Source organism: Thamnophis sirtalis, unplaced genomic scaffold (assembly GCF_051295495.1).
Source record: "Thamnophis sirtalis isolate CommonGarterSnake01/CBP01778 unplaced genomic scaffold, rThaSir2_p1.2 scaffold_2, whole genome shotgun sequence".
Classification (NCBI taxonomy): Eukaryota; Metazoa; Chordata; class Lepidosauria; order Squamata; family Natricidae; genus Thamnophis; species Thamnophis sirtalis.
Window position 1 is genome coordinate 6,228,706 of NW_028261382.1, and position 25,105 is coordinate 6,253,810.

The 25,105-nt window shown below is 44.9% G+C and overlaps 1 protein-coding gene and 1 pseudogene across 2 annotated transcripts in view; both read left to right on the forward strand.

The window, feature by feature from the left end:
- The window catches only part of TRIP4 (thyroid hormone receptor interactor 4), a 39,125-nt gene that overhangs the window by 2,572 nt on the left and 11,448 nt on the right, over positions 1 to 25,105 (forward strand). For both annotated transcript variants that reach the window (XM_087704138.1, XM_087704139.1), the window contains exons 3-11: positions 704 to 840; positions 1,892 to 2,119; positions 3,339 to 3,417; positions 4,486 to 4,615; positions 7,413 to 7,628; positions 9,061 to 9,184; positions 10,402 to 10,589; positions 16,198 to 16,322; positions 21,606 to 21,697. In XM_087704138.1, coding sequence (XP_087560264.1) covers positions 704 to 840; positions 1,892 to 2,119; positions 3,339 to 3,417; positions 4,486 to 4,615; positions 7,413 to 7,628; positions 9,061 to 9,184; positions 10,402 to 10,589; positions 16,198 to 16,322; positions 21,606 to 21,697 — 1,319 coding nt within the window. The remainder of the gene's footprint in view (positions 1 to 703; positions 841 to 1,891; positions 2,120 to 3,338; positions 3,418 to 4,485; positions 4,616 to 7,412; positions 7,629 to 9,060; positions 9,185 to 10,401; positions 10,590 to 16,197; positions 16,323 to 21,605; positions 21,698 to 25,105) is intronic.
- Positions 3,995 to 4,094, forward strand: LOC148048447 (U6 spliceosomal RNA; annotated as a pseudogene).

Sequence of the window (25,105 nt, forward strand, 5' to 3'; positions counted from 1 at the left end):
TTTGATTGCCTTGCAGTCCAAGGGACTCGCAGGATTCTTCCTCAGCACCAGAGTTCAAAGGTCTCCAATCTTTGGCGCTCAGCCTTCCTTATGGTCCAACCTTCACAGCCATCCATTGCAACTGGGAAAACCATCGCCTTGACTATACCTACTTTCGTTGGCAGGGTGATGTCTCTGCTTTTTAGGATGCTGTCTAGATTTGCCATACCTTTCCTCCCCAGGAGCAAGCGTCTTTTAATTTCTGGGCTGCAGTCTCCATCTGCGATGATCTTGGAGTCCAGGAAAATAAAACCTATCACTACCTCCGTTTCTTCATTTCTGGTTTGATAGAGCTGCCTAAATGTATTATAGCTCAAATATTGCCCTCCACAGTTTGCTGAATTATAGCAGTCAACATTTCTTACAATGAAGGCTGTTAGTTGAGTCACCTCACCTCACCTTCAGAACTGGGAATTGGCATGAAGGTCTACAGGGGATCCCCAAAGATAAATTAATCCCAATCAACCTCTCATCATTTCTTCAGCATCTATTGACCCCCCAGACACTGATCCCCCTTTTGAACACCAGAGATTTATCAATCCTTTGGATTGTCCAATTGATCCTTGGGGGGAAGGGTTGATATGGAGCACTTTGGGGAGCCAAGATGAGGAAAAAAAATCTGGAGCCAAACCAGCATCTGCTACGTTTCGCCTGTTCTTTTTAGATATTTTGGATACTCCTCGGCCAGGAGACCAGACAAAGAGAGGAAGGCATAAAGGGAGAAATAAACAGGAAACACCTATTTATGTTGAAACCTGCCAGCTTGTAGAGAAAGCAAAAACACCACTTGATTTAGCCAAGGTAAGTGCATTTGGTGTCTATGGTTTTTAAAACACATTCATTTTGGAGTAGTACCTTTTATGCCATTGATTATAATTATTTTTCTCTGTGCGTTTCAAGGGGCCTCTGCTCTTCATGGTGAATAATAAGGCCTTATCTTAATCCAAATATCACAAAACCCTGGATAGAGGAGCAGTTAAAATTGATTTTTAATAAATATAGAATAATGAGCCGTGGTGGCGCAATGGTCAGAGTGCAGTACTGCAGGCCACTTCTGCTGACTGCCGGCTGCCTGCAAATTTGGCAGATCGCATCCCCCACCAGGCTCAAGGTTGACTCAGCCTTCCATCCTTCCAAGGAGGGGAAAATGAGGACCCAGATTGTTGGGGGGGGGCAATAGGCTGACTCTGTAAACTGCTTAGAGAGGGCTGAGAAGTGGTACGTAAGTCTAAGTGCTATTGCTAAGTGCTAATTTAATGTTTACCCATTATTTTTCAGTGAAAATAATATCTTTCAGGGAAATGGGGAACTAATTTCAGTTCAGGAAGTTATATCTATCTATCTATCTATCTATCTATCTATCTATCTATCTATCTATCTATCTATCTAATCTATCTTACCTATCTATCTATTTATCTATCTATCTATTTATATCTATCTATCTATCTATCTATCTATCTATCATCTATCTATCTATCTATCTATCTATCTATCTATCTATCTATCATCTATCTATCTCTATCTATCTATCTATCTATCTATCATCTATATCTATCTATCTATTTATATGTATCTATCGATCTATCATCTATCTATCGATCTATCTCTATCTATCTATCTATCTATCTATATGTATCTATCTATTTATATGTATGTATTTATCTATCTATGTACCTATCTATCTATCTATCTATCTATCTATCTATCTATCTATCTATCTATCTATCTAGGGGTGGGGAGAGGGAGGGAGAGAGAGAGTACACACACACACATACACACACTGATAGTCTATCTGCTCTCTGGTAGGTTTTCCTTTCTTCATTGTATCCCTCTTTCTCCACCTTTATAACAGGCCCAGGAGTTCCCCAGAGGCAACAGCTCCTGTTCCACCAAGAAGAAGGCGAAATACGTCAATTTGTACACAAAAGAAGGTCAGGACAAGCTGGCCGTCATGCTTCCAGGACGCCATTCCTGTGAGTGCCTGGCCCAGAAGCACAAACTCATCAACAACTGTTTGACGTGCGGGCGCATCGTTTGTGAACAAGAAGGGTCTGGGCCTTGCCTATTCTGTGGAACTCTGGTATGCTAAAATCTCCTGTAGGTTTTTGTTTTTTATAAAAGCAGCAAGGGTGGTGCTGTTTTAAGGAGAAACCTCTTTGAAATATTATATTTCAGTTTATATTTTAAATACCGTATTTTTTCAGAATATAAGACGCACCTTTTTCCCTCAAAAAAGAGGCTGAAAATCTGGGTTATACACTAAACACAGCATTTTTGGCCTCCCGAAACCCGCCCCCTTCACCAAAATGGCCATGCAGAGCCTTTAGGAGGCTTATAGAGTGCTCCTGGGGGCTGGAGAGGAGAAGAAATGAGCGAAAAACGGGCCATTTTTTGCTCAATTTTACCCACCCACCCCCGAGGAGCACTCTATACGTCTCCTTAAGGCTATGCATGCCTTTTTTTTGACAAAAAAACCACCCATTTTTGCGAAAAACGGGCCTTTTTGGGAGGTCTGCAGAGTGCAAAAACTTTTTTTTTAATTTGCTTCTTCAAAATCTTGGTGCATCTTATACTCCGGTGCGTCTTATACTCTGAAAAATACAGGTATCTGTTTAACACCGCGATGAAAGAGATACCTGTCATAACCTCAGATTCCCCTTTGTCTACAGCACAGAAGCTCCCACTGTAAAACAGCCACCATGTATGCTCATTAAAAAAAATAAAGGTATTCTTAACGAGGCTACATATTACTGAGCTATAAGGCAAGAAATGAGTCTAGATCAAAGATCAAAGGCCTGGAGACCAAAACATATGAAGAACAGCTGCAGGATTTGGGTTTGGCTAGAAGAAAGGATTAGGAGTGACATGATAGCATAGGCATCCTCAAACTACCGCCCACCATGCAAAGTATCCGGCCCCTGGAGTGGGTGGATGGAAAGCAGCAAGGAAATCGTGGGCACTTCATCTCTGGAGGTTTTTAAGAAGAAACTGGACAGTCCCTTGTCTGATTCTTCTGCTTGAGTAGGGGGCTGGACTAGAAGACCTCCAAGGTCCCTTCCAACTCTATTCTTCTCATGAGAAAGGTAGTGAAGTCTCTACTTGACACTTGGTAGTTTTTAATTTGCTTTGAACCTATTTTAATTTGGAAAATGCTTTCCTATCACATGCAGATGAAGTTACAGTTTTGAGAGCAGTCTTAACAGTGGACAAATTATGCACCTGTAGCAACGAGCAAAGATATTTCCTACGTGTAGTTGGAAGACTTTAAGTTTAGCCGGACGTTTCTCCTTCTCTTGCAGGTGTGCACCAAAGAAGAACAGGATGTCTTGCAACGGGATTCCAACAAGAGCCAAAAGCTGTTAAAGAAACTTTTGGGAGGTTGGTATTTTCCGAAGGACAATCGGCTTTTTTTTTATGGGCAAGGAAAGTTGCAAATCATGATCAAGTATCAACAATACTTGAAAATCTGGGCTGATTGAAATCACCTGTTTGTTTAAAAACTTTTAACAATGATAGTTTATAAGGTAAAGGTTCCCCTTACGCATATGTGTTAGGGAGACATTGGCTAAGTGAATTTTGCCCCGGCTTTATGAGCTTTCTTGTCACTGTTGTTAAGTCAGTCACTGCAGTTGTTGTTAGTAACATGGTTGTTAAGTGAATCTGACTTCCCCATCGACTTTGCTTGTCTGAAAGCTGTAAAAAGTGATCACATGACCCCGGGACACTGTAACCGTCATAAATGTGAGTCACTTGTCAAGCATCCAAAAGTAAATCACGCAACCCTGGGGATGCTGCAACGGTCATAAGTGGAAAATGGTAATAAGTCATTTTTTTCCGGCGCCGTTGTAACTTCAGATGGTCACTAAACAAGTCGAGGGCCGTCTGTAATGCAGTATATTGTTGTTTATAATATTTAAAGAAAAAACACTCCTAAAAATAGTAAAGTGGGGGGGGGGTGCTTGCTTCGGCAGCACATATACTAAAATTGGAACGATACAGAGAAGATTAGCATGGCCCCTGTGCACACGTAAATTCATGAAGCGTTCCATATTTTTAGAAGATGGATTGACTATACTCAAAATAAATATGGGACCAAGAAATTCCAGATAGTTTATGACTGAAGAAACAAGGAATGATATAATCTGTTTAGAGCTAGCCTAGCAAAGAGGAGTTAAAGCTCAAATGAAAGATGATACTAAGTTTCTTTAAGTTTATTTTAGAACATCTTTGTTAAAGATTTATACCCTGTATTGGTTCTGGGAAGTTGGGGGGGGGGGAGGTGGGGGGGGTTCGGGGGGGGAGGGCAGGGGGGGGGAGGTAAACATTTGTAAAAGTTTTTTTTTTCTAAAATTTTCAATAAAAAAAATAGTAAAGGGAAACATTTAATTTCTGACTTGCTTCTTTGTACTAAATTGAGTTTCTTTTGGGGCCGGGCGGTTTCCTTAGGTGTTGAAAATTCTGGGAAGGCGGACATGAATGACAAAGACTTGCTCCAACTTCGGGAGACTCGACTTAAGTCAGGTCTGGAGATGGCTGTGAAGCACAAAGACAAACTGCTGGAGTATGACAAAAACAGGTATGTGTCGTGACCTGCCAACGGCCAGGGGAGCTGGCAGCAGAGTCGGACAGAGAGGAGGTTGGGGAGGAGCCTGGGCCAGTCCTGGAGGCTGAGGAAGGCTTGGACGAGGGCTCTGTGTCAGAGGCAGAGACGCGGCCGAGGCTGTCTGGCAGTGATCAGGTGCCTACGGAGCTAGACAGCAGTGAGGCAGAGGAACAGCTGGAGCCTGTTCCCAGTGTGCGCATGCGCAGAGCTGCCCGAAGAAAAGATCAACTCAGAAATCAGGGTCGACTTGGGAGTAAAGTCACAGGTGGAAGGAGACTGGCACTTCCCATAGGACATGAAAGGGGAGTGGGCTTTTGCAGGAAACAATTCGTTCTTTCAGTCATTAGATTCATTTCAGGAGTGTGAAGATCTGTCCGTGAATCTCAGAGACTCTGTGCCCAGAGTCTTTCCTTGCACAGTACCTCATTTGGAAAATAGTTACATGGCAGCTTTCCAAGATAGATAAGGTCTGTAGTCATAAATATTCCTTTGAAAGACTGTTTGCAAGGCCTTTGCTGAATGTGAATGAGAGGAATTCAGATTTGTCTAATAAAAGGGATTTTGTCGGGACCAGAAATCTGCTTCGTGCTATTTGGGGAATCCTAGGTCAGAACAGTATGTGGGAGAGTAACCTAGAAAAGGAGGAATAGACTAAATTTCCCCAGCTGGGTGCTTCCAAAATGTATTGGATTTTGACTCTTCGTGGTGGGCACCAAGGTAGCTAGCTTTGTTCACAGTTGTCTATAACAGGGGTCAGCAAACTGTGGCTCTGGAGCCGCATGTGGCTCTTTCTTCCCTCTGCTGTGGCTCCGTCACCAGTCGGCGCCACAATTTTGAGAGGAGCTTCCGGTGGCGGGGAGAGAAGCACAGTGCGCCAGGAGAAGAGTCATGCCAGCCACATGACCATGGAGAAAGTCTTGGGACAGCGCTGGCTCTTTGGCTTTGAAACGGAAATGAGCACCGCCCCCTAGAGTCAGGAACGACTAGCAAATATGTGCGAGGGGAACATTTACCTTTACCTGTCTTCAAAAGAGTGGCTCGTGTCTTTTAAATGCAGATGGACTGATGCGTTTGTTCTCCCGTGTTCACAGTTGTGCTGGAAGGAACACCACCTGCAGTTTACATCCGTGGCCACTGAGCCTTGCTCTTGCCCTTTCTGTTAAAAGCAGCCCCACCAGCTTCAGCTTTAAGCCAGCAGGTTGCCTTTAATGGCAAACCTGAAGTTGCTTTCCTGAAGAGCGAGGGGAAAAAGCCCGCTGGGCAAATCATTAACAGTGAGAATCTCTGCTGGCTGGACTTGCCTTTTGACAGGAGAACTCCAACTGGGGGATGCTATTTGATAGAAGGGCTCGGATTGAGCTGGATTGAGAAAAAGAAAATGTTTCTCTCTGTCAGCCGCAGGCTTCTTATGCGGCCCATTATAGGTAAAATCTACTGCACTGTGATTAATTTTAATCTGGGTACGCACAAATAAACAGTGGGTAGTTAAGGCACCAAGTTAGAAACTAGGAGGCGGTGAGTTCTAAGTGCCGCCTTAGGCATGAAAACCAGCTGGGCGACTTTGGGCCGGTCCGTGTCTCTCTCTCTCTCTCTCTCAGCCCAGCCCACCTCACAGGGTTGTGATGGAGGGAAATAGGAGAAGGAAGGAGTATTGTGTGTGTTCATCCCTTTGAATTATTTATAATAATAAGGGCCAGATATCAATAAATAGGTTCATCATGAAAAGTTGTGTCATGACCCCGTCGGAGCCTGAATCCGAGGGGGAAGATGAACAGATGACAGGGAGCAGGAGAGTGGCTCCATTGGCTGTGGAGGAAACGGGAAGGGCAAAGTCAGGCTGGGCAGAGCAGTGGAGGGGTAGAACAAGAGAGAGGGGGTTCAGATGAAGACCAAGGCCCAGCCCCTCCTCATCCTAGGGCGCACAGGGAAGAATGGAGAAGAGAGCAACGTGGGTTGCGTGGCTTACGAGAGAGGAAAGGGTCCTGATTCCCTTCACAAGGCACACCTGGGGATGGAGTTTAAAGGAGAGGCAAATGGGAGGGGCTGTTGTCGGGAACAAATGCTCAGTTCATCTGGTGTGAATTGCTTATCTGAGTTCCTGGCATCCTCCCAACTGGTTTGATTTACTGCCGTGATACTTCACTTCTTTCTCGTCCTGCCTGTCGGATTAATTACCTTATTGTGCCTTGTTGGATTTATAGTCAGAAGTTTTCTGCTTACAGCATTTGGACTGGAGTATTTTCAGCCAAAGGCTGTTACGGGTTTGTGGAAGAGCTTTTCTCCACGCCGGAGAGTTGAAAGGGACGTTGGGGGCATAGTTGGTGTTAATAAAGGGACTCATCCCGTTTCTCTGGCTGTGTTGCCTTTGTACCATGGCCCGGGTCATTACAATTGGAGAGCCCTCATGTATCAGAGATGTATTCGAAGTACCCATGGTCTATTAAAAGAACTCCCACTTTACATCGTGAAGAGGGTCCCAATTTCCATTTCAGTTAAAGGGGTCAAGTAACAAACGATTGGAAACACCCCTGGGGCGATGCTGACCTTCAGAAGACTGTGGAGGCCTCTGGACCAATAGCCTGACTCAGGGGTCTCCAACCTTAGCAACTTTAAGACTTGTGTAGGAGTTGAACTCCACAAGTTGAACTCCACAAGTCTTAAAGGTTGCCAAGGTTGGAGACCCCTGGTCTGGATTGATATCAGATGGCTTCCCGGATGCCGACACAGTGATGTACTGTCGTAACGATGCTGCCTTGCCCGCCTCCCACAGTGTGCGGCGAACTCAAGTGATCGACGACGAGTCTGATTACTTTGCTACCGACTCCAACCAGTGGCTGTCCAAGCAGGAGAGGCAGGTGCTGGAGAAGAGGGCGAAGGAGCTGTACGAACTGCGGCACGCCTCGCGGCTGTCCAAGAAAATCACCATCGACTTCGCCGGTCGGCAGATCCGGGAAGAAAACGACAACATGGCGGACTATCACAGCAAGTGAGGATGCCGGAACGGTGGGGAGGTGGGAGTGGTCGACTCAAGATCACGCTTGGGACAGGCAAGTCCTTCTGGAAACGGTGGGTCAGAGGTGGTATTCAGCAGGTTGTGACCAGTTCTGGGGAACCGGTAGCAGAAATTTTGAGTGGGTGGTCAATACCACCTCTGACTGGCCCCGCCCTCATCTATTCTCTGCCTCTCGAGTCCCAGCTGATCGGGAGGGAATGGGGATTTTGCAGTATCCTTCCCCTGGAGCGGAGTGGGAATAGAGATTTTGCAGTATCCTTCCCCTGGAGTGGGGAGGGAATGGAGATTTTGCAGTATCCTTCCCCTGGAGTGGGGAGGGAATGGAGATTTTGCAGTATCCTTCCCCTGGAGTGGGGAGGGAATGGAGATTTTGCAGTATCCTTCCCCTGGAGTGGGGAGGGAAGGGAGATTCTACAGTAACCTTCCTCTGCCACACCCACCAAGCCACGCCCACAGAACCAGTAGTAAAAAAAAATTGAATCCCACCACTGCAGTGGATGTACTTTGGATGGGAGTGGATATGTTGGGAGGAGCTTAGATTTTTTTTCTCTGTGCCTCATTCATTCATTCATTCATTCATTCACGAACCCTGTTTAAGCATCCATGAACGACTCTGAAGAATTTGTGCTGACAGGAAGGACTTACAGCCCTTCAAATACAGTTAATCCTCGATGTCTGTGGAGATTCTCAGTCATGGTGGTCCCAAAGGTGCTTTTTTGAAGGAGGCAACTGGACTTCCTGGTTTTTCTTCGAAGACGTTTCCCGTCTCATCCAAGAAGCTTCTTCAGCTCTAATTGGATGGTGGGGAACAGAAGGATGTATATTCCTTGCATACAGCTGAGGTTAGAGCTGAAGAAGCTTCTTGGATGAGAAGCGAAACGTCTTCAAAGAAAAGGAGCTATAGTTCTAAGCTAGTTTTCTGCCTCTCTCCCTGCTGGCCTGGGCCAGTAGAGACTTAAGATTTCAGCAACAGACAGAAACCTTCGCAATTTACAGCACGCTTATATATCCTGTCGGTTCTGCAACCAGACAGTGGACTGAGCAGGCAGCAAAGAGGCAAGCCCTGGATTTGCCGTAGGAAAATATCAGCCGCCGTGATTGATTTGTCTCTGGCGTTCATTCATTCTGATCTGCCGAATAGTAAGCTTCCTTAAAAGCTCCAGAGGGGGAAGGAAAATAGCAGGCTCAAACCCTTAAGAGAGTTACTACTGACTTGCTAACCAGGGTAATAATTGAGGAGGCCGTTAAATAATTCAGCAAATGCATTCTCAGCATTTGCAGCTCATTAAGGACCCACTGGTCTAGATTCGCGTGAGAAGGGCGTTTTTCATCCAGAGCTCTTAATACGGAGAGGGAAGTTGACTGTCGCGGGACTAAAAGCCAATTTGGCGGGTTGTCCTTACAGGTTGGATGAGACGGTTGAAGCGATCAGCCTCGGCTCGCTGGTCAAGGCGAAGCAAACTCCGGACGGGAAACTTGAAGACTTGGGAGTCTTGGTGAATCCACACATTCTTCAGGCAGCTCCTGTGGTCAGTATTTTTTCTCTTCCTTCCTATGAAATACCCCCCAATAATCTAATATCTGAGCCAAGGTGGCGCAGTGGTTAGAGTGCAATACTGCAGGCTACTTCAGCTGACTGCTAGCTGCAGTTTGGCAGTTCAAATCTCACCAGGCTCAAGGTTGACTCAGCCTTCTATCCTTCTGAGGTGGGTAAAATGAGGACCCGGATTGTTGGGGGCAATAGGCTGACTCTGTAAACCACTTAGATAGGGCTGTAAAAGCACTATGAAGCGGTATATAAGTCTAAGTGCTATTGCTATCTTCCTTCCTTCCTTCCTTCCTTCCTTCCTTCCTTCCTTCCTTCCTTCCTTCCTTCCTTCCTTCCTTCTTTCCTTCTGGTTAGAATGCAGTATTGCAGGCACACTCTGCCTACTGCCATGAGCTTGATTCTCACTGGCTCAAGGTTGACTCAGCCTTCCATTCTTCCGAGGTGGGTCAAATGAGGACCCAGATTGTTGGGGGCAAGAGGCTGACTCTGTAAACTGCTTAGAGAGCCTGTAAAGGACTGTGAAATGATGTATGTCTAAGTGCTATGCTACCTTTCTCCTTCCTTCTTTCTCCCCCTCCCTCCCATCCATTCCTTCCCTCCCTCCCTCCATTCCTTCCTTCCTTCCTTCCTTCCTTCCATCCATCCATCCATCCATCCATCCATCCATCCTTCTCGGTTAGAATGCAGTATTGCAGGCTCACTGTGCCCACTGACATGAATTTGATCCTGACCGGCTCAATGTTGACTCACCTTTCCTTCCTTCCGAGGTGGGTAAAATGAGGACCCGGATTGTTGGGGGCAAGAGGCTGACTCTGTAAACCGCCTAGAGAGGGCTTTAAAAGCACTGTGAAGCGGTATATAAGTCTGTGTGCTATCTCCCTTTTCAGGAATAAATGGTGGAGATTGCTATCCTAGGGTTAGGATTTCTTCCCCTGCCCGCACTGATATAACTTGTCTTCTTTGAGCATCCCCAACCTGTTGGAAGGGCTGAGAAGTAATACTAAGCTGAAGCCAATTGAATAAACTTTAGTGTCTAAGCTCACATATCACACAAGTTCAGTGTCAGTAGCAAACACCCAATGGCAGTGAAACACAAATCCCAAAAAAACCCCTTTCTATTCCTATCTTCCATTGTACAATTCCGAGTTTAAAAATGTTTCTTTTTCTTTTTTTGTTCTCTTTTAAATGATATTGAAGTGGGTGGACCAAGCGGGTTTGCTCCCACACCGGAAAACGGACATTTCTGCTCAGAGCAAGAACCTCACAGATTCAGAAAGAGGTCGCCTACGAATTCAGGATCGAGAGATACAGGAGATTTCCGATGGCGGCTGGTGTCTGAGCCTGCATCAGCCTTGGGCCTCCTTGCTGGTCAAAGGGATCAAGAGGTAAACAGAGATCTGTCAGCTGGAGCACTTGGAGGTTGGGTTCACACAAGATCAGGGGTGTCAAACTGACGCTGTCACGGCGGTGTCACATGACGCATTGGGATTTTTTCGCCCTCCCCCTTTGCTAAACCAAGCGTGGGGGTGGCCAGTGCATGACGCATCCAGCCTGCAGGCCGTGTTGTGGCCCACCAGCGGAGCTGGCAGCAGATTCGGACAGTGAGGAGGTTGGGGAGGAAGATGGGCCAGTCCTGGAGTCTGGGGAAGGCTCTGATGAGGACTCTGTGTCGGAGGCAGAGAGAGGGCCAGAGCCGTATGCCAGTTATCAGCTGCTTTCAGAGTCAGACATCAGTGAGGCAGCCGAACAGCTGGAGCCTGTTCCCAGTATGCGCATGCGCAGAGCTGCCAGAAGAAAAGAACAACTCAAAAATCAGGGTAGACTTGGGAGTAAAGCCACAGGTGGCAGGTGATTCGCCCCTACCTTAGGAAATAAAGGAGGAGCGAAAGGGGAGTGGGCTTTTGCAGGAAAATTCGTTCATTCAGTCGTTAGATTCGCTTCAGGAGTGTGAAGATCTGTCCGTGAATCTCAGAGATTCTGTGCTCAATCTTTCCTTGCACCGCACCTCACTTGGACAATATTTACATGGCAGCTTTCCAAGGTAGATAAGGTCTGTAGTCATAAATACTCCTTTGAAGGACTGTTTGCCAGGCCTTGGCTGAATGTGAAGGAGAGGAATTCACATCCCTTTAATAAAGGGGTTTTTGTGGGGATCAGGACTCTGCCTCTTGCTTTTGGGGGAAGCCTGGGTCAGAACAGGCCGGGAGTTTAACAGCACTGCACTAGATCATGGTGTGTGCTGTATCCAAGGTGTGTTTGAATAAGCTTCTGGGCCAGGGTTTGTGCATCATGAAGCCATAAATGTGGTTTGCCAACTGTAATCGCCAGTGCTAAATAGGACACCCTACGTATAAGCCAGAGAAGATTAAGATTAAGATTTAGTTTATTTGTATGCCGCCCTTCTCCGGGAGGGGCTCAGGGCGGCGAACAACTCAAAAGGGGAAAAGGGGATACAAACACAATACACGTAATTAAAATACACAAGAGTCACACAGCCATACCAGTCGAGAGGGGAGGGGAACTCATCAACCCCAGGCCTGCCGGCACAGCCAGGTTTTGACGGCTTTCCGGAAGGCCTGGAGAGAGGTGAGGGTCCGGATCTCCGCGGGGAGTTCGTTCCAAAGGGCCGTAGCTGCTACAGAGAAGGCCCTCCCCCGGGTGGTAGCCAGATGGCATTGGCTGGTAGACGGAACCCGGAGGAGGCCGACCCTGTGCGATCTAAGAGAAGAGAACAGCGTAACGTGGGAACCCACTTTGGAGGAATTGGGAGGCTGCATCTGTCCAGGATCATTGTGTGAACAGAGGAATTCTGTTCCAAGCTGAATTTAACACATTTTCTCTCCTCTGCTTTCTGCCTAAAATAGGCCGCTTGGGTGACACAAGGTTTGCCCAGCTGCTGTTTGCGAATCAGGTCAACTGATTCTATGGGAGGACAAGTTTTAGGCAAAAACATTTTGCCACCTCTCTAATTGGAGCTGCTTGTGTGGTTTAATGAGCTCTAGCTGCTTTCTTTTCATGTTTGTGATATTCATGTGCTTCCCTTTTTCCCCTCTGGGGCTTGTAAACCCTGGGGATTGCCGTGAATTGTAAAAAAAAATATACTTTGGGGGCCTATAATTTTGCACAATGTTTTTTCACAGCGGGACGGCTGGGAAAATTGCAACGGGGGAGTATGTTTTCGACAGCCACCGGCAATCATTTTTTTGTTTTCTGAGGATGTTCAAGAATTGATTCTACCTATCGGTTATTTCCCACACAGCGCGATGCACCCTTCTCTTAAAATTACAGTATCTTACTAAGGGACACGGTGGTTCAGTGGCTAAGATGCTGAGCTTGTCAATCAGAAAGGTCAGCAGTTCGGCTATTCGAATCCCTAGTGCCACGGAGTGGAGTGAGCTCCCGTTACTTGTCTCAGCTTCTAGCAGTTTGAAAGCACTGTTTACCTTTCCAGATAGGTAACAGAAAAGGGGTTTAAGGAGGTGTTTATTGGGTAATTAGTAGGGGGCCTTAAAAGATAAGGATCCAGTTCTCTTTGAGAATTGCAGATTTAAACAAGGGATTGTGCTTCTAATTTATGCCCCATTTTCCTTTGATGTTTATTTTATTTATTTATTTAAGTAAATAAGTTTATTTATTTAGCCACTCAGCAGTGGCTGAGTGGCTAAGACCCTGAGCTTGTTGATCAAAAGGTCGGCAGTTTGTCGGTTTGAATCCCTAGCGCCGCATAATGCAACGAGCTCCCGTGATTTGTCCCAGCTTCTTCCAACCTAGCAGTTCAAAAGCACGTAAAAATACAAGTAGAAAAACAGGAACCACCTTTGGTGGGAAGGTAACAGCGTTCCGTGCGCCTTCGGCGTTTAGTCATACCGGCCACATGACTACGGAGGCGTCTTCAGACAGCGCTGGCTCTTCGGCTTTGAAACTGAGATGAGCACCGCCCCCTAGAGTCGGGAACAGCTAGCACATATGTGCGAGGGGGAAACCTTTACCTTACTAATACATCATACATAGAAGGCAATCAGAATCCAATTTCTGGGAGAGGCTAGGGATGAGTCCCCCAAATTAGGGCTAGCCTCTTTATCGCAAAGTGACACAATCATTGAGCAAAACATCACATGTCTGCAACAGACTCCCACCATCAGGTGACCACAGAATGCTGCAACAGTCGTAAACACCTGTGGATTGCGAAGCCTCCAAATCGTAATCGCGCAACCCCCTGGGCTGTTGTGGACATCATAAGGACCAATTCTAAAGTTATTTTTTTTCAGCGCCGTCGCAACTTCAAACCGTCACTGAACAGGGCAGTCATAAACCAAGGACTTCCTGTAGACCAAGGGCATCCAACCTCGGCCACTTTAAAAACCTGTAGACTTCAACTCCCAGAATTCTACTGCCAGCCTAAACATTTTAAGCCTTCTGGTCGATTCACCAGGTGGTGCTGTTTTCCACCTGTAGTTGAAGGGGGGGGGAGAAACAGCTCGGGGGGGGGGTTAACACAGTTGCTGCATGTTTTGATGTTGCTTTCCCTGCCTCCCGCCGCCCCCATCACGTTTATAAGAGCCAAGGTGGCGCAGTGGTTAAATGCAGCACTGCAGGCTACTGCTAGATCAGCAGGTCAGCGGTTCAAATCTCACCGGCTCAGGGTTGACTCAGCCTTCCATCCTTCCGAGGTGGGTAAAATGAGGACCCAGATTGTTGGGGGCAATATGCTGACTCTCTGTAAACCGCTTAGAGGGGGCTGAAAGGCCTATGAAGCGGTATATAAGTCTACTGCTATTGCTATTGCTATATGGGGGTCATAAGCGTAGTGATGCAACCCCAGAATAATCGGATACTCAGCTGATCGTTGGCCACACTTTACTTATTTTTTATTGTTTATTAAATTGGCCCCCGAGTGGGGTGAGAATGGAGATTTTGCTGTATGCTGTATCCTGCCACGATCACCAAGCCACGGCCACCAAACAACACCACGCCCACCAGCCACGACCACAGAACCAGTAGTAAAATAAAAAAAATGAATTTCAGCACTGCCTGTTTGGATATGTTGGGTGAGATATTATGGGACTCAGAGGTGTCCTTTTGCAAATGGCTGCTTTGCCATGAAATGAAATGTATTATGGCTGGGCCCCCTCCTCCTCCCCGACTTTCACAGTTAACAAAACGATAAAGATGGCTTGGCTGTATTTAGTGTTCTAAGCTCCTTAGAGGGAAAGAGCTTAATGCCAGATGAGCAGCTACGTATAAGCAGGGTAGCTCTTCCCTTGCTCCTTTCCCCCCAAAGCAAATGACTATGATTGTAAGACAGTCCTTCCCGCCCTCTCCCCCCCCCCTCCGCCCCCATCCTCAGCCTAGATTCTCAGGGGTGTTAAGATAACCTTCTTATTTTAGAGGTCAGCGGTTCGAAGTGAAAAGCCCAACCATCTCAACAGTTTCACACTGGTGGCAAAAGTAAGCATGCATTTAAAAGTACATTTGGGCCTTGGCTTTTATCTGTTTTTCAAATTAAGCCCTGGACTTTCCTCTTTTGGGGGGGTTTAGTTATACCCATACATATTATATATTGGCTGCTAGGCCTTTTCTTTCTTTCTTTCTTTCTTTCTTTCTTTCTTTCTTTCTTTCTTTCTTTCTTTCTTTCTTTTTCTTTCTTTCTTTCTTTTCCTTCCTTCCTTCCTTCCTTCCTTTCTTCTTTAATTTCCTCCCTTCTTTCTTTCTTTCTTTCTTTCTTCCGTCCTTCCTTTCTTCATTTCCTACCTTCTTTCTTTTTTCCTTCCTTCATTTCCTTCCTTCTTTCTCTTTCTTTATTTTTCCTTCCTTCCTTCCTTAATTTCCTTTCTTCCTTCTTTCTTTCTTTCTTCCTTCCTTCCTTAATTTCCTTTCTTCCTTCTTTCTTTCTTTCTTTCTTCCTTCCTTCATTTCCTTCTTTCTTTCTCTTTGTTTCTTTTTCCTTCCTTCCTTCCTTCATTTCCTTTCTTCCTTATTTCTTCCTTCCTTCCTTCCTTCCTTCCTTCCTTCCTTCCTTCCTTCCTTCTTTCCTTCCTTAATTTCCTTTCTTCTTCCTTCCTTAATTTCTTTCTTCCTTCATTTCCTTCTTTCTTTCTCTTTGTTTCTTTCTTCCCTTCCTTCCTTCCTTCCTTCCTTCCTTCCTTCCTTCCTTCCTTCCTTCCTTCCTTCCTTCCTTCCTTCCTTCCTTCCTTTCTTTCTTTCTTTCTTTCTTTCTTTCTTTCTTTCTTTCTTTCTTTCTTGTCTCCTGTCTAGAAAGAGCTCTAGAGAGAATTATTTTTTTAAGAACCTTTTTTCCCATATTAAAAAATGTTTCTATTATTCCTGGGTAAATATGCAGGGATAAACATCAGTTTCTGTTGAAAAAAGCTGGGAAGATGTAAAACTGCCTCTACCTGTTTGGAAGATCTCAGTTCTTCTGTCCGTCTCCTTGGTTATCAAACTTTTTAAGGACTCGCTGCCCTTCCGTCTCGTGGCCATTTCCTCTTTCTTTGTTGAGGCTCATTCTGAGACCCAGGTGGGCCCAAAGATTGACCCAGAATTTCATGTAAAGGTAAAGGTTCCCCTTGCACATACGTGCTAGTCGTTCCTGGCTCTAGGGGGCGATGCTCATCTCCGTTTCAAAGCCAAAGAGCCAGCGCTGTCCGAAGACATCTCCGTGGCCATGTGGCCGGCATTACTAAACACCGAAGGCGCATGGAACGCTGTTCCCTTCCCACCAAAGGTGGTCCCTATTTTTCTACTTGCATTCTTACATGCTTTTGAACTGCTAGGTTGGCAGAAGCTGGGACAAGTAACGGGAGCTCACTCTTGTTATTCGGCGCTAGGGATTCGAACTGACGAACCTTTCTGATCAACTTGCTGAGCGCCTGAGCCATCGGGTCTCTAATTTCAAGTAGTGATTTTCCAAAAGAAGATGTTCTTTGAGTGACATGTAAAGAAACCCACGGGGGAGGCGGGCTCTGTTTCTGACCCTTTCCTTTTCTCCCACAGGGTGGAAGGCCGAATTTGGTACACATCCCACAGAGGCCGGCTATGGATAGCAGCCACAGCCAAAAGGCCAACTCCCCAGGAAATCTCAGAGCTGGAGGCCACCTACAGAGTGTTGCTTCAGGAAGGTGAGCTTAATCCTTTTATCTTTGTTGCTGGAATTAATTTCTCTGGAGGCCAGAAGGAAAGTGGGGAAAAAAATGTTGAAGTGGAATACTTTATTTGGCCAAGCGATTAGACACACAAGGAATTTATCTCCGGAACAGAAGCAGCACTCAGCGTGCATGCAAAGCAACAGGGACGGTAACGACAGTAATATTCCACATCTGCCTATCCCGATATGTAGCCCAAAAACCCCAAGTCCAGGCTGAACATCTGGCTGACTGGGACGAACCACAATAAAAGAGAGAAGTAAAGAAGAAAAGAAGGATAAATATTAATAATAAAATAGCAGGGTATGGCTTAATACATGTACACACATTAGATACAACTGTGAGTATTAGTAGGTGTTCAGCAGAGTGATGGTACGAGCGGAAAAATGGTCCCTTTGTCTAGTTTCCTTGGCACACATTGCCCTACAGTGCCATCCTGAAGCAAGGAATTGAAACAATTTATGTATGATTTATATATATTTTTTACTTTCATTTATTTTTTAAAAATTTGTTTTATGTCTGTCTGTACCTTAAATAATAAAGTATTATTATTATTTGGGGGGGGGTGTTTAAAAATACAATTACTATATACGTAAAACAAAAGAGGAAGATATATGTTAAAATTAAATACGTATATAGAAATGGAATTATAAATACCATCAACATAAAATGGAGCTCGCTCAGAGGCTGAAATACACCAAGTAAATGAGAGGAAGAGTGTGAAGTAGAGGAGAGGGGTAAGGGAAGAAGAGAGGGACAGGAGAGAGGGCAGGGGGGAGAGGAGGAGAGAAAGGAGTAGTGGAAAGGGAAGAGAGGAGGAGAGAGGAAGGGGAAGTAGAGAAGAGAAGGACAACAGAGGGAAGAAAGGAGGTAGGGAGGAGGAGGAGGAGGAGAGAGGGAGATCAGGTACAAATATGGTGTATGGAGAGCAGAAGAGCCAATAATTGTTTTTGGGAGTTGATGGTAAGACGAATTGATGTAAACATTTAACAGTATAATATAATATTGGTTATGTAATAGTATACATGTGGTTATTTGTTATGAAAATGAAAAAAATAATGTGTGTGTGTGTGTATATATATATATATACATACATACACACACACACACACATACATATGTTTAGAGTTACAACTCCCGGTATGCCCAAATATAGCACAGGTTCGAATCCCAGTAAGGGTATGGCTAGCTGATGAGAGCTAAATAGCTTGAAATAGATCTATACTAGTCTCCCTTTATTTATTTATCAGCACAAATACAACATACATGCATGCATGCAGTAGTTCAGTGGCTAAGACACTGAGCTTGTCGATCAGAAAGATTGGCAGTTCGGTGGTTCGAATCCCTAAGCGCTATATAATGGAGTGGGCTCCCGTTACGTGTCCCAGCTTCTGCCAACCTAGCAGTTCGAAAGCATGTAAAGATGCAAGTAGAAAAATAGGAACCACCTTTGGTGGGAAGGAAACAATACTCCATGCAACTTCAGTGTTTAGTCATGCCAGGCACATGACCACAGAGACATCTTCGGACAGCGCTGGCTCCTCGGTTTAGAAACAGAGATGAGCACCGCCCCCTAGAGTCGGGAACAACTAGTACGTATGTGCGAGGGGAACCTTTACCTTATACCTTACACAGTTAAGAGGGGTGTTTACAGCTTGTACGGTGAAGTGCTGTGGAAGGAGAGGTGCTCAAAATGCTTCCATGAAAACCTTGGGCTTTTTAAAATCCCCTTTGTGTTTGTGCTCTCTTCGGTCTTTCATCTTCTCACGCCATTATCGCGATGTGACGTAACGTTTCAGTTTGACTATCCAGTGTATGGAAATGACCGCACAAGGGAAGTGGTTTCAAAACAACCAAGCTTGCGTAGCTTGGTCTCAATAGGTATCAAGACGCTGTTCTAAAGGGAAAGGAGACTTTGAGGGGAAAACAGCCACGGGGCAGGAAACGAGAAGGGAGAAAGAGAAGATACCGTGTCTCTGCGTTATTTGTGAACGTGTGACATTTATGTCATGTCAAGCCATGGATTATTTAACAATGAACATTGACCTAAAATTGACTGTTGTTATTCTGCGTGTGAAACCACAAACCACCCCAGCAGGGTGAAATTTGACTCACATCCTTTGGCTTATTAGTTCATTGCACAACTCTATTTCTTTGCATTTTCTTCTTTGCATTTTTATAGCCCAACAAACAATTTTCCCAGAGCCCCATTTTTTTTCTATTCTTATTCTATTCTATTCTATTCTATTCTATTCTATTCTATTCTATTCTGTATGTATCTATCTATCTCTATCCAACTATCTCAATCATCTATATCTATCTATCTATCTATCTATCTATCTATCTATCTATCTATCTATCTATCTATCTATCTATCTATCTATCATCTATCTATCTATCTATCTATCTATCTATCTATCTATCTATCTATCTATCTATCTATCTAATCTATCTCTGTCATCTATCTATTTATCCTATCTATCTATCTCTATCATCCATCTATCTATCTAATCTATCTCTGTCATCTATCTATTTATCCTATCTATCTATCTCTATCATCTATCTATCTATCTATCTATCTATCTATCTATCTATCTATCTATCTATCATCTATCTATCTATCTATCCTATCTGAGCCAAGGTGGCACAGTGGTTAAATGCAGCACTGCAGGCTACTGCTAGATCAGCAGTTCAGCGGTTCAAATCTCACCGGCTCAGGGTTGACTCAGCCTTCCATCCTTCCAAGGTGGGTAAAATGAGGACCCAGATTGTTGGGGGCAATATGCTGACTCTCTGTAAACCGCTTAGAGAGGGCTGAAAGCCCTATGAAGCGGTATATAAGTCTACTGCTATTGCTATTGCTATTGCTATCTATCTCTGTCATCTATCTATTTATCCTACCTATCTATCTATGTCTATTTATCTATCTATCTATCTATCTATCTATCTATCTATCTATCTATCTATCTATCTATCTATCCTATCTCTGTCATCTATCTATTTATCCTATCTATCTATGTCTATCATCCATCTATCTATCTATCTCTATCATCCATCCACCCACCCACCCACCCACCCACCCACCCACCCACCCATCTATCTATCTATCTATCTATCTATCTATCTATCTATCTATCTTAATTTTTTTAATTTAAACATTTCACCTTCCATTAAACAGTGTGTCGTCTGGGTATATAAATATATCTGTGTCATAACAAACAAAATTCACAGTGTTCATTACATTGGTATTGATTCTCTAATCATACAATAATAATAATAAACATAAAAAACCTATTCATTTCTCCCTCTTAACATATCTTCTAATAGGAATATAATAGTAATATTGAACACAATAGTCTTATCAGACATATTAGTAAAAATCATCATATTGTTTACATCTTTGTCTTAACATATTTCCTATGTTTCACTAATCTCCATTGATTTCTAGCTTCCGTTTTTGTTCTCCGGCCACCCGTAAAATAGTTCCCATGTCATAGAGTATTCAGTTCGTTCTTTCTCCCCTATCGCCAACGTTAATCTATTCATTTCTGCACATTCTAATATTTTCCTAATCACATTCTACGCGGTAGGGATCTCTTCACTCTTCCAGCTTTGTGCAAATACGATTCTAGCCGCAGTTAATACATGTATAACTAAATATGCATTCCCTTTACTGTAAGTGTATTAGTTCATTGCACAACTCCACATGGTGTTTCTTTTCTCATTTTTATAGCCTAACAAACATTTTTTCCAGAGCCCCATTTTTTTTTCTAGCCGATGGGTCCTTTTCCCTTGTCTTTTTTATTTCTCAATTCCCCTCAAATCCATTTTGTGAGCTTCTCAAGACAGAAACCTTATCAGGTACATCTGAGAATCGGAAGGCAGGAAATGGGTTCCACCGAGTGGGCGTTTATTAGTGGTGAAGAAAGTTTTAAAGGCCTGCATGACACAACATTAACCTTAAAAGGATCACCTTAACCTGGGGGAGGTTATACAGGCAGTCCTCAACTTACGACCACAATTGACCCCAAAATTGTTAAGTGAGACATTTGTTAGGTGAGTTTGCCCCATTTTACAGCTCTTCTTGCCACATTGTTAAGGGTTAATTGTTGCTGTTGTTAAATTAGTCCCACGGTTGTTTAAGTGAATCTGGTTTCCCCATCCACTTTGCTTGTCAAAAGTGGATCACGCATGACCCCAGGAACCACACTGCAACTGTCGTAAATGTGAGTCAGTTGCCAAGCATCTGAATGTAAATCACGTGACCAGGGGGAATGCCACAACAGCCGTGTGAAAAATGGTCATCGGTCATTTTTTCCCCCAGTGCCGTTGTAACTTTGAAACGGTCACTAAACAAACTGTTGTAAGTCGAAGACTACCTGTATGGTGGCCTGGAGGGATAACGGTTGAAATTTGGAAGTTCTCGGATTAAAGTCCTGATGGGGAACCACTTCCTGCGATGTGGCAATGAACTCCTTGCTCCACGAATGGCTATTTTCAGACTGTTCTGACCGAGGCTTCTCAAGAGCCTGACCCAAACTACTTCTCTCGACAAAAACCCCTTTTATTAATTGACTGCGAATTCTGCTCATTCACATCCAGCAAAGTCTTTCAAGGGAGGATTTACAGTCACAGACCTTATCTGGCTTGGAGAGCTGCCAGGCCGATATCTGCAAAACTTGGCAAGGTCTCTCAGAAAGGCACAAACCAATTAAACGAACTAATTGTCTCCTGCAAACTCCACTCCCCTTTCGCTCCTCTTTTCTTTCCTCTGGGAGGGGCCATTCATCGTCCACCTTTGGCCTTACTCCTAAGTCAACCCCTGTTCTTTAGCTGTTCCCTTCGTCTGGCAACTCTGTGGACGCGCACACTGGGAACAGGCTCCAGCTGTTCATCTGCCTCACTGATGTCTGACTCTGAAGGCAGCTGATAACTGTCAGCCGGCTCTGGCCCCCTCTCTGCCCTCCAACACAGAGCCCTCATCAGAGCCTTCCCCAGACTCCAGGACCGGCCCACGTTCCTCCCCAACCTCCTCACTGTCCGAATCTTCTGCCAGCTCCTCTGGCGGGCCACAACGCAGGCAGCGCTCCCTAAGAAGTCCTATGTTTTATCCAAACCATTAAATTAGCAGTTGAAAGAAGCATGGCGTGAGCGCACGCGAGGGCTGGCGAAGGCTAATCAGGACCATGTGGAGAGCGGCAGAAGCCGGAGGCCCATGCAATGAGCTTGCCTTATAATTTTCTCTCCCGCTTACCGCAGATTTGGAATTTCCCAAGGATTATCCCTCCGGCTGTCTCCTCGGCTGCGTGGACTTGATTGACTGCCTGTCACAAGAGCAATTTCAGGAACAGGTGAGTGAATGGGAAAAATAAATAAATAAACAACCCCAACGCATCCCTATTTGTTTCTTGTTTGTTTGTTTTGAGGAATGGCGGTTGCAGGTCATCGAAGCTGGGATGCTTTTGTCACTTGCTTTAAAAATAAATAAACCGAGGTGGCGCAGTGGTTAAATGCAGCACTGCAGGCTACTTCAGCTGACTGCAGTTCTGCAGTTCGGCTGTTCAAATCTCACCGGCTCAGGGTTGACTCAGCCTTCCATCCTTCCGAGGTGGGTAAAATGAGGACCCAGATTGTTGTTGGGAGCAATATGCTGACTCTGTAAACTGCTTAGAGAGGGCTGAAAGCCCTATGAAGCGGTATATAAGTCTAACTGCTATTGCTATTGCTACTTCCCCAGTCCTCAGAGGGTTATAAAATCAATGCAGTTGGAGACAGCCGTATCCTCAAAGGACCAGAATGCAGAAAGTTTTTCCACTAGGTCCTTCTGTACCACTTCTCCAGGGAGCAGAGCGTTGCAACTTCGCTCCTTCCTCTCTCTCTCTCTCCCCCCACCTGCAGTCTTGCTGTGATTGACAGCAGGTGCTCTGGATTCAACCAACAGCTATTATTGACTTATTTTTTAAATTTGTAGGCTGCCCTTCTCACTATCAAGTGATTCTGAGTGGCTTACTACGCCATAAGTAACAGAAAAATAGCAATCGGATGTAGACTTATATACCGCTTCACAGGGCTTTCCAGCCCTCCCTAAGCAGTTTACAGAGTCAGCCCTCTTGCCCATAACAATCCGGCTCCTCATTTTATCAACCTCAGAAGAGTGGAAGGCTGAGTCATCCTTGAGCTGGTCAGGATGATCGAACTCCCGGCAATGGGCAGAGTTTGCCTGCAATGCTGCAAAGGGAAGGGAAGGAGGAAGGAAGGAAGGAAGGAAGAAGGAAGGAAGGAAGGAAGGAAGGAAAGAAGGAAAGAAGGAAAGAAGGAAGGAAGGAAGGAAAAGAAAGAAAGAAAGCAATAGCAATAGCAATAGCAACAGCAATAGCAGTTAGACTTATATACCGCTTCATAGGGTTTTCAGCCCTCTCTAAGCGGTTTACAGAGTCAGCATATTGCCCCCAACAACAATCCGGGTCCTCATTTTACCCACCTTGGAAGGATGGAAGGTTGAGTCAACCTGAGCCGGTGAGATTTGAACCACCGAACTGCAGATAGCAGTCAGCTGAAGTAGCCTGCAGTGCTGCACTCTAACCACTGCGCCACCTTGGCTCTAAGAAAGAAAGAAGGAAAGGAAGGAAGGAAGGAAGGAAGGAAGAAAAAGAAAGAAAGAAAGAAAGAAAGAAAGAAAGAAGAAAGAAAGAAAATAGCAATAGCACTGTTCCATTGTCAGAACAGCCTCCTAACGTCGGAGCCGGGCTGGGAAACCAGTGGCAACTGCCATTCTGGGAAGACGAGAGAAATGTAATGCCATGTTTAAGGATTTGCGTTGCATTAAATGAAGGCCAATCTTCTGCCCACTCAGATGTTCTAGAAAGCTTTTCTCAGCACAAAGGGTTTCTTGAGAGCTAGAATCTTGGGTGGAAATGAAAAACAAACAAACACACGAAAAAGAAACCACAAGCTCTTTCCTGTCTCGTTCTGTATCCTTTGCAGGCAGGTTTCAGGGTAGATCTGAAATCTCTCTCCTCTCTCAGTTGGTTTAACCAATTCAGCTTCCCTGAGTCAGGGAAATCGCTTCTCAAAGAAGGCTCCTGTCATCTTGGGGGGGGGGGGGGTGTTGGCTGCTTGTTGATTATTTTTTTTAGAATAGAATAGAATTCTTTATTGGCCTAGTGTGATTGGACACACAAGGAATTTGTCTTTGGTGCAGATGCTCTCGGTGTACATACGTAAAGAAAAATAAAATAGAACGCATTCATCAAAAAATCATAAGATACAACACTTAGTGATATTCATAGGTTACTAACAAGCAATCAAATCATACTAGGAAACAAATAAAACAATATAAATTGTAAAGATTCAAGCAACATGGTTATAGTCATAAGTGGAAGAGACAGATACTAGGAAGGATGAGAAGAATAATAGTAATACAGTCTTAGTAAATTATTTGACAGTGTTGTGGGAGTTTTAGTTGTTTAGCAGAGTGATGACAGACTCAAATCATTCCTCTGTAGAACTGAAGCAGCAGCTCCTTGGGCAGTTTGAGCTTCCCTGAGTTGGCGCAGAAAGAACCGTGACCCGTCAAAACCGCGGTCCACTAAAGCGCGCCCGATCAAAGCGCGTACGTGACGTCATCAGCAGCGCGACAAATAAAATTAAAAAATAAATTAAATTAAAATCAAATTAAAGCAAGCCGATTCACGTAAAGGTAAGGGGTTAGGGTTAGGGTAAGGGTTAGGGTTAGGTTTAGGGTTACGTTAAGCGTTAGGGTTAGGGTTAGCGTTAGGTTAAGGATTAGCGTTAGGTTAAGGGTTAGGCTTAGGTTTAGGGTTAGGTTTGGGGGGTTAGGGTTTAGATTTACGTGTTAATCTTAAGTTTACCGCTCACAGCGTGCTGTTTTCGTCGCGCTGTGATGACATCATGTACGCGCTTTCGTCGAGCGCGCTTTAGTCTACCGCGGTTTTGTACCACTAGGCTAGTTATTCAACCTCCCGTCTGTATGCAGATGTGTCGTTGTCTCAAATGAGACCAATCACTGTTGTATCATCTGCAAACTTCAGTACTTTAACAGAGTAAAAAAAAACAGTGTAAAAAAGAGTACCGGGAGCAACAGGAGGGAATTGTTGGCCTTCCCCGAGGAAGGCAGGACAAAACCAGCCTTGGAAGCTTCACTGAAGTTCTCTTCGCATAAGCAGACCCCTCCATCAGTGACCTACCCACGATCCCCTCCACAGTCTGGGGTTTTCCGTTTCCTGCTCGAGTGGCTTTTGCATGAGATCCGTTTGTCGGTTTGGCATTGTGTAAGGTTTCTCTGCCGTCTGACTCCTGCGGCTCTCCAGGCCACATTAGATAATAAGGCAACACACAGCACGAACACAATAAGAGTCAAACCACAACACAGCAGCAGGTTCCATGTGTTGGGGTGGGGGGTAGTGGGGGTGGGGGGGAGAGATCATCTGAGCCCAGATCTGTAATTCTCCAAAGGTTTCTGCAAGAGCCAAATATTCACTGTTCTCCGGAAGGCTGGGAAAGCAAAGTGGGGAGGGGGCAGGGAGCTTCTTGCCGGAGGGGGGTAAGCTATTCCAAAGCAGGGAGCTCGCTGTCACAAAGCACAAATACCTCCTCCTTTTGCACCGCCTGAGAAGTTCAGCAGATGGTTTTTTTATTCCTTTCGGTTAGGTGGGCAATATTTACACAGATTAGGCACACTCTGAGATACCAGCCCCCCCCCCCAGTTCCTATTTGTTAGAACCCACCTCTCCCGGCCT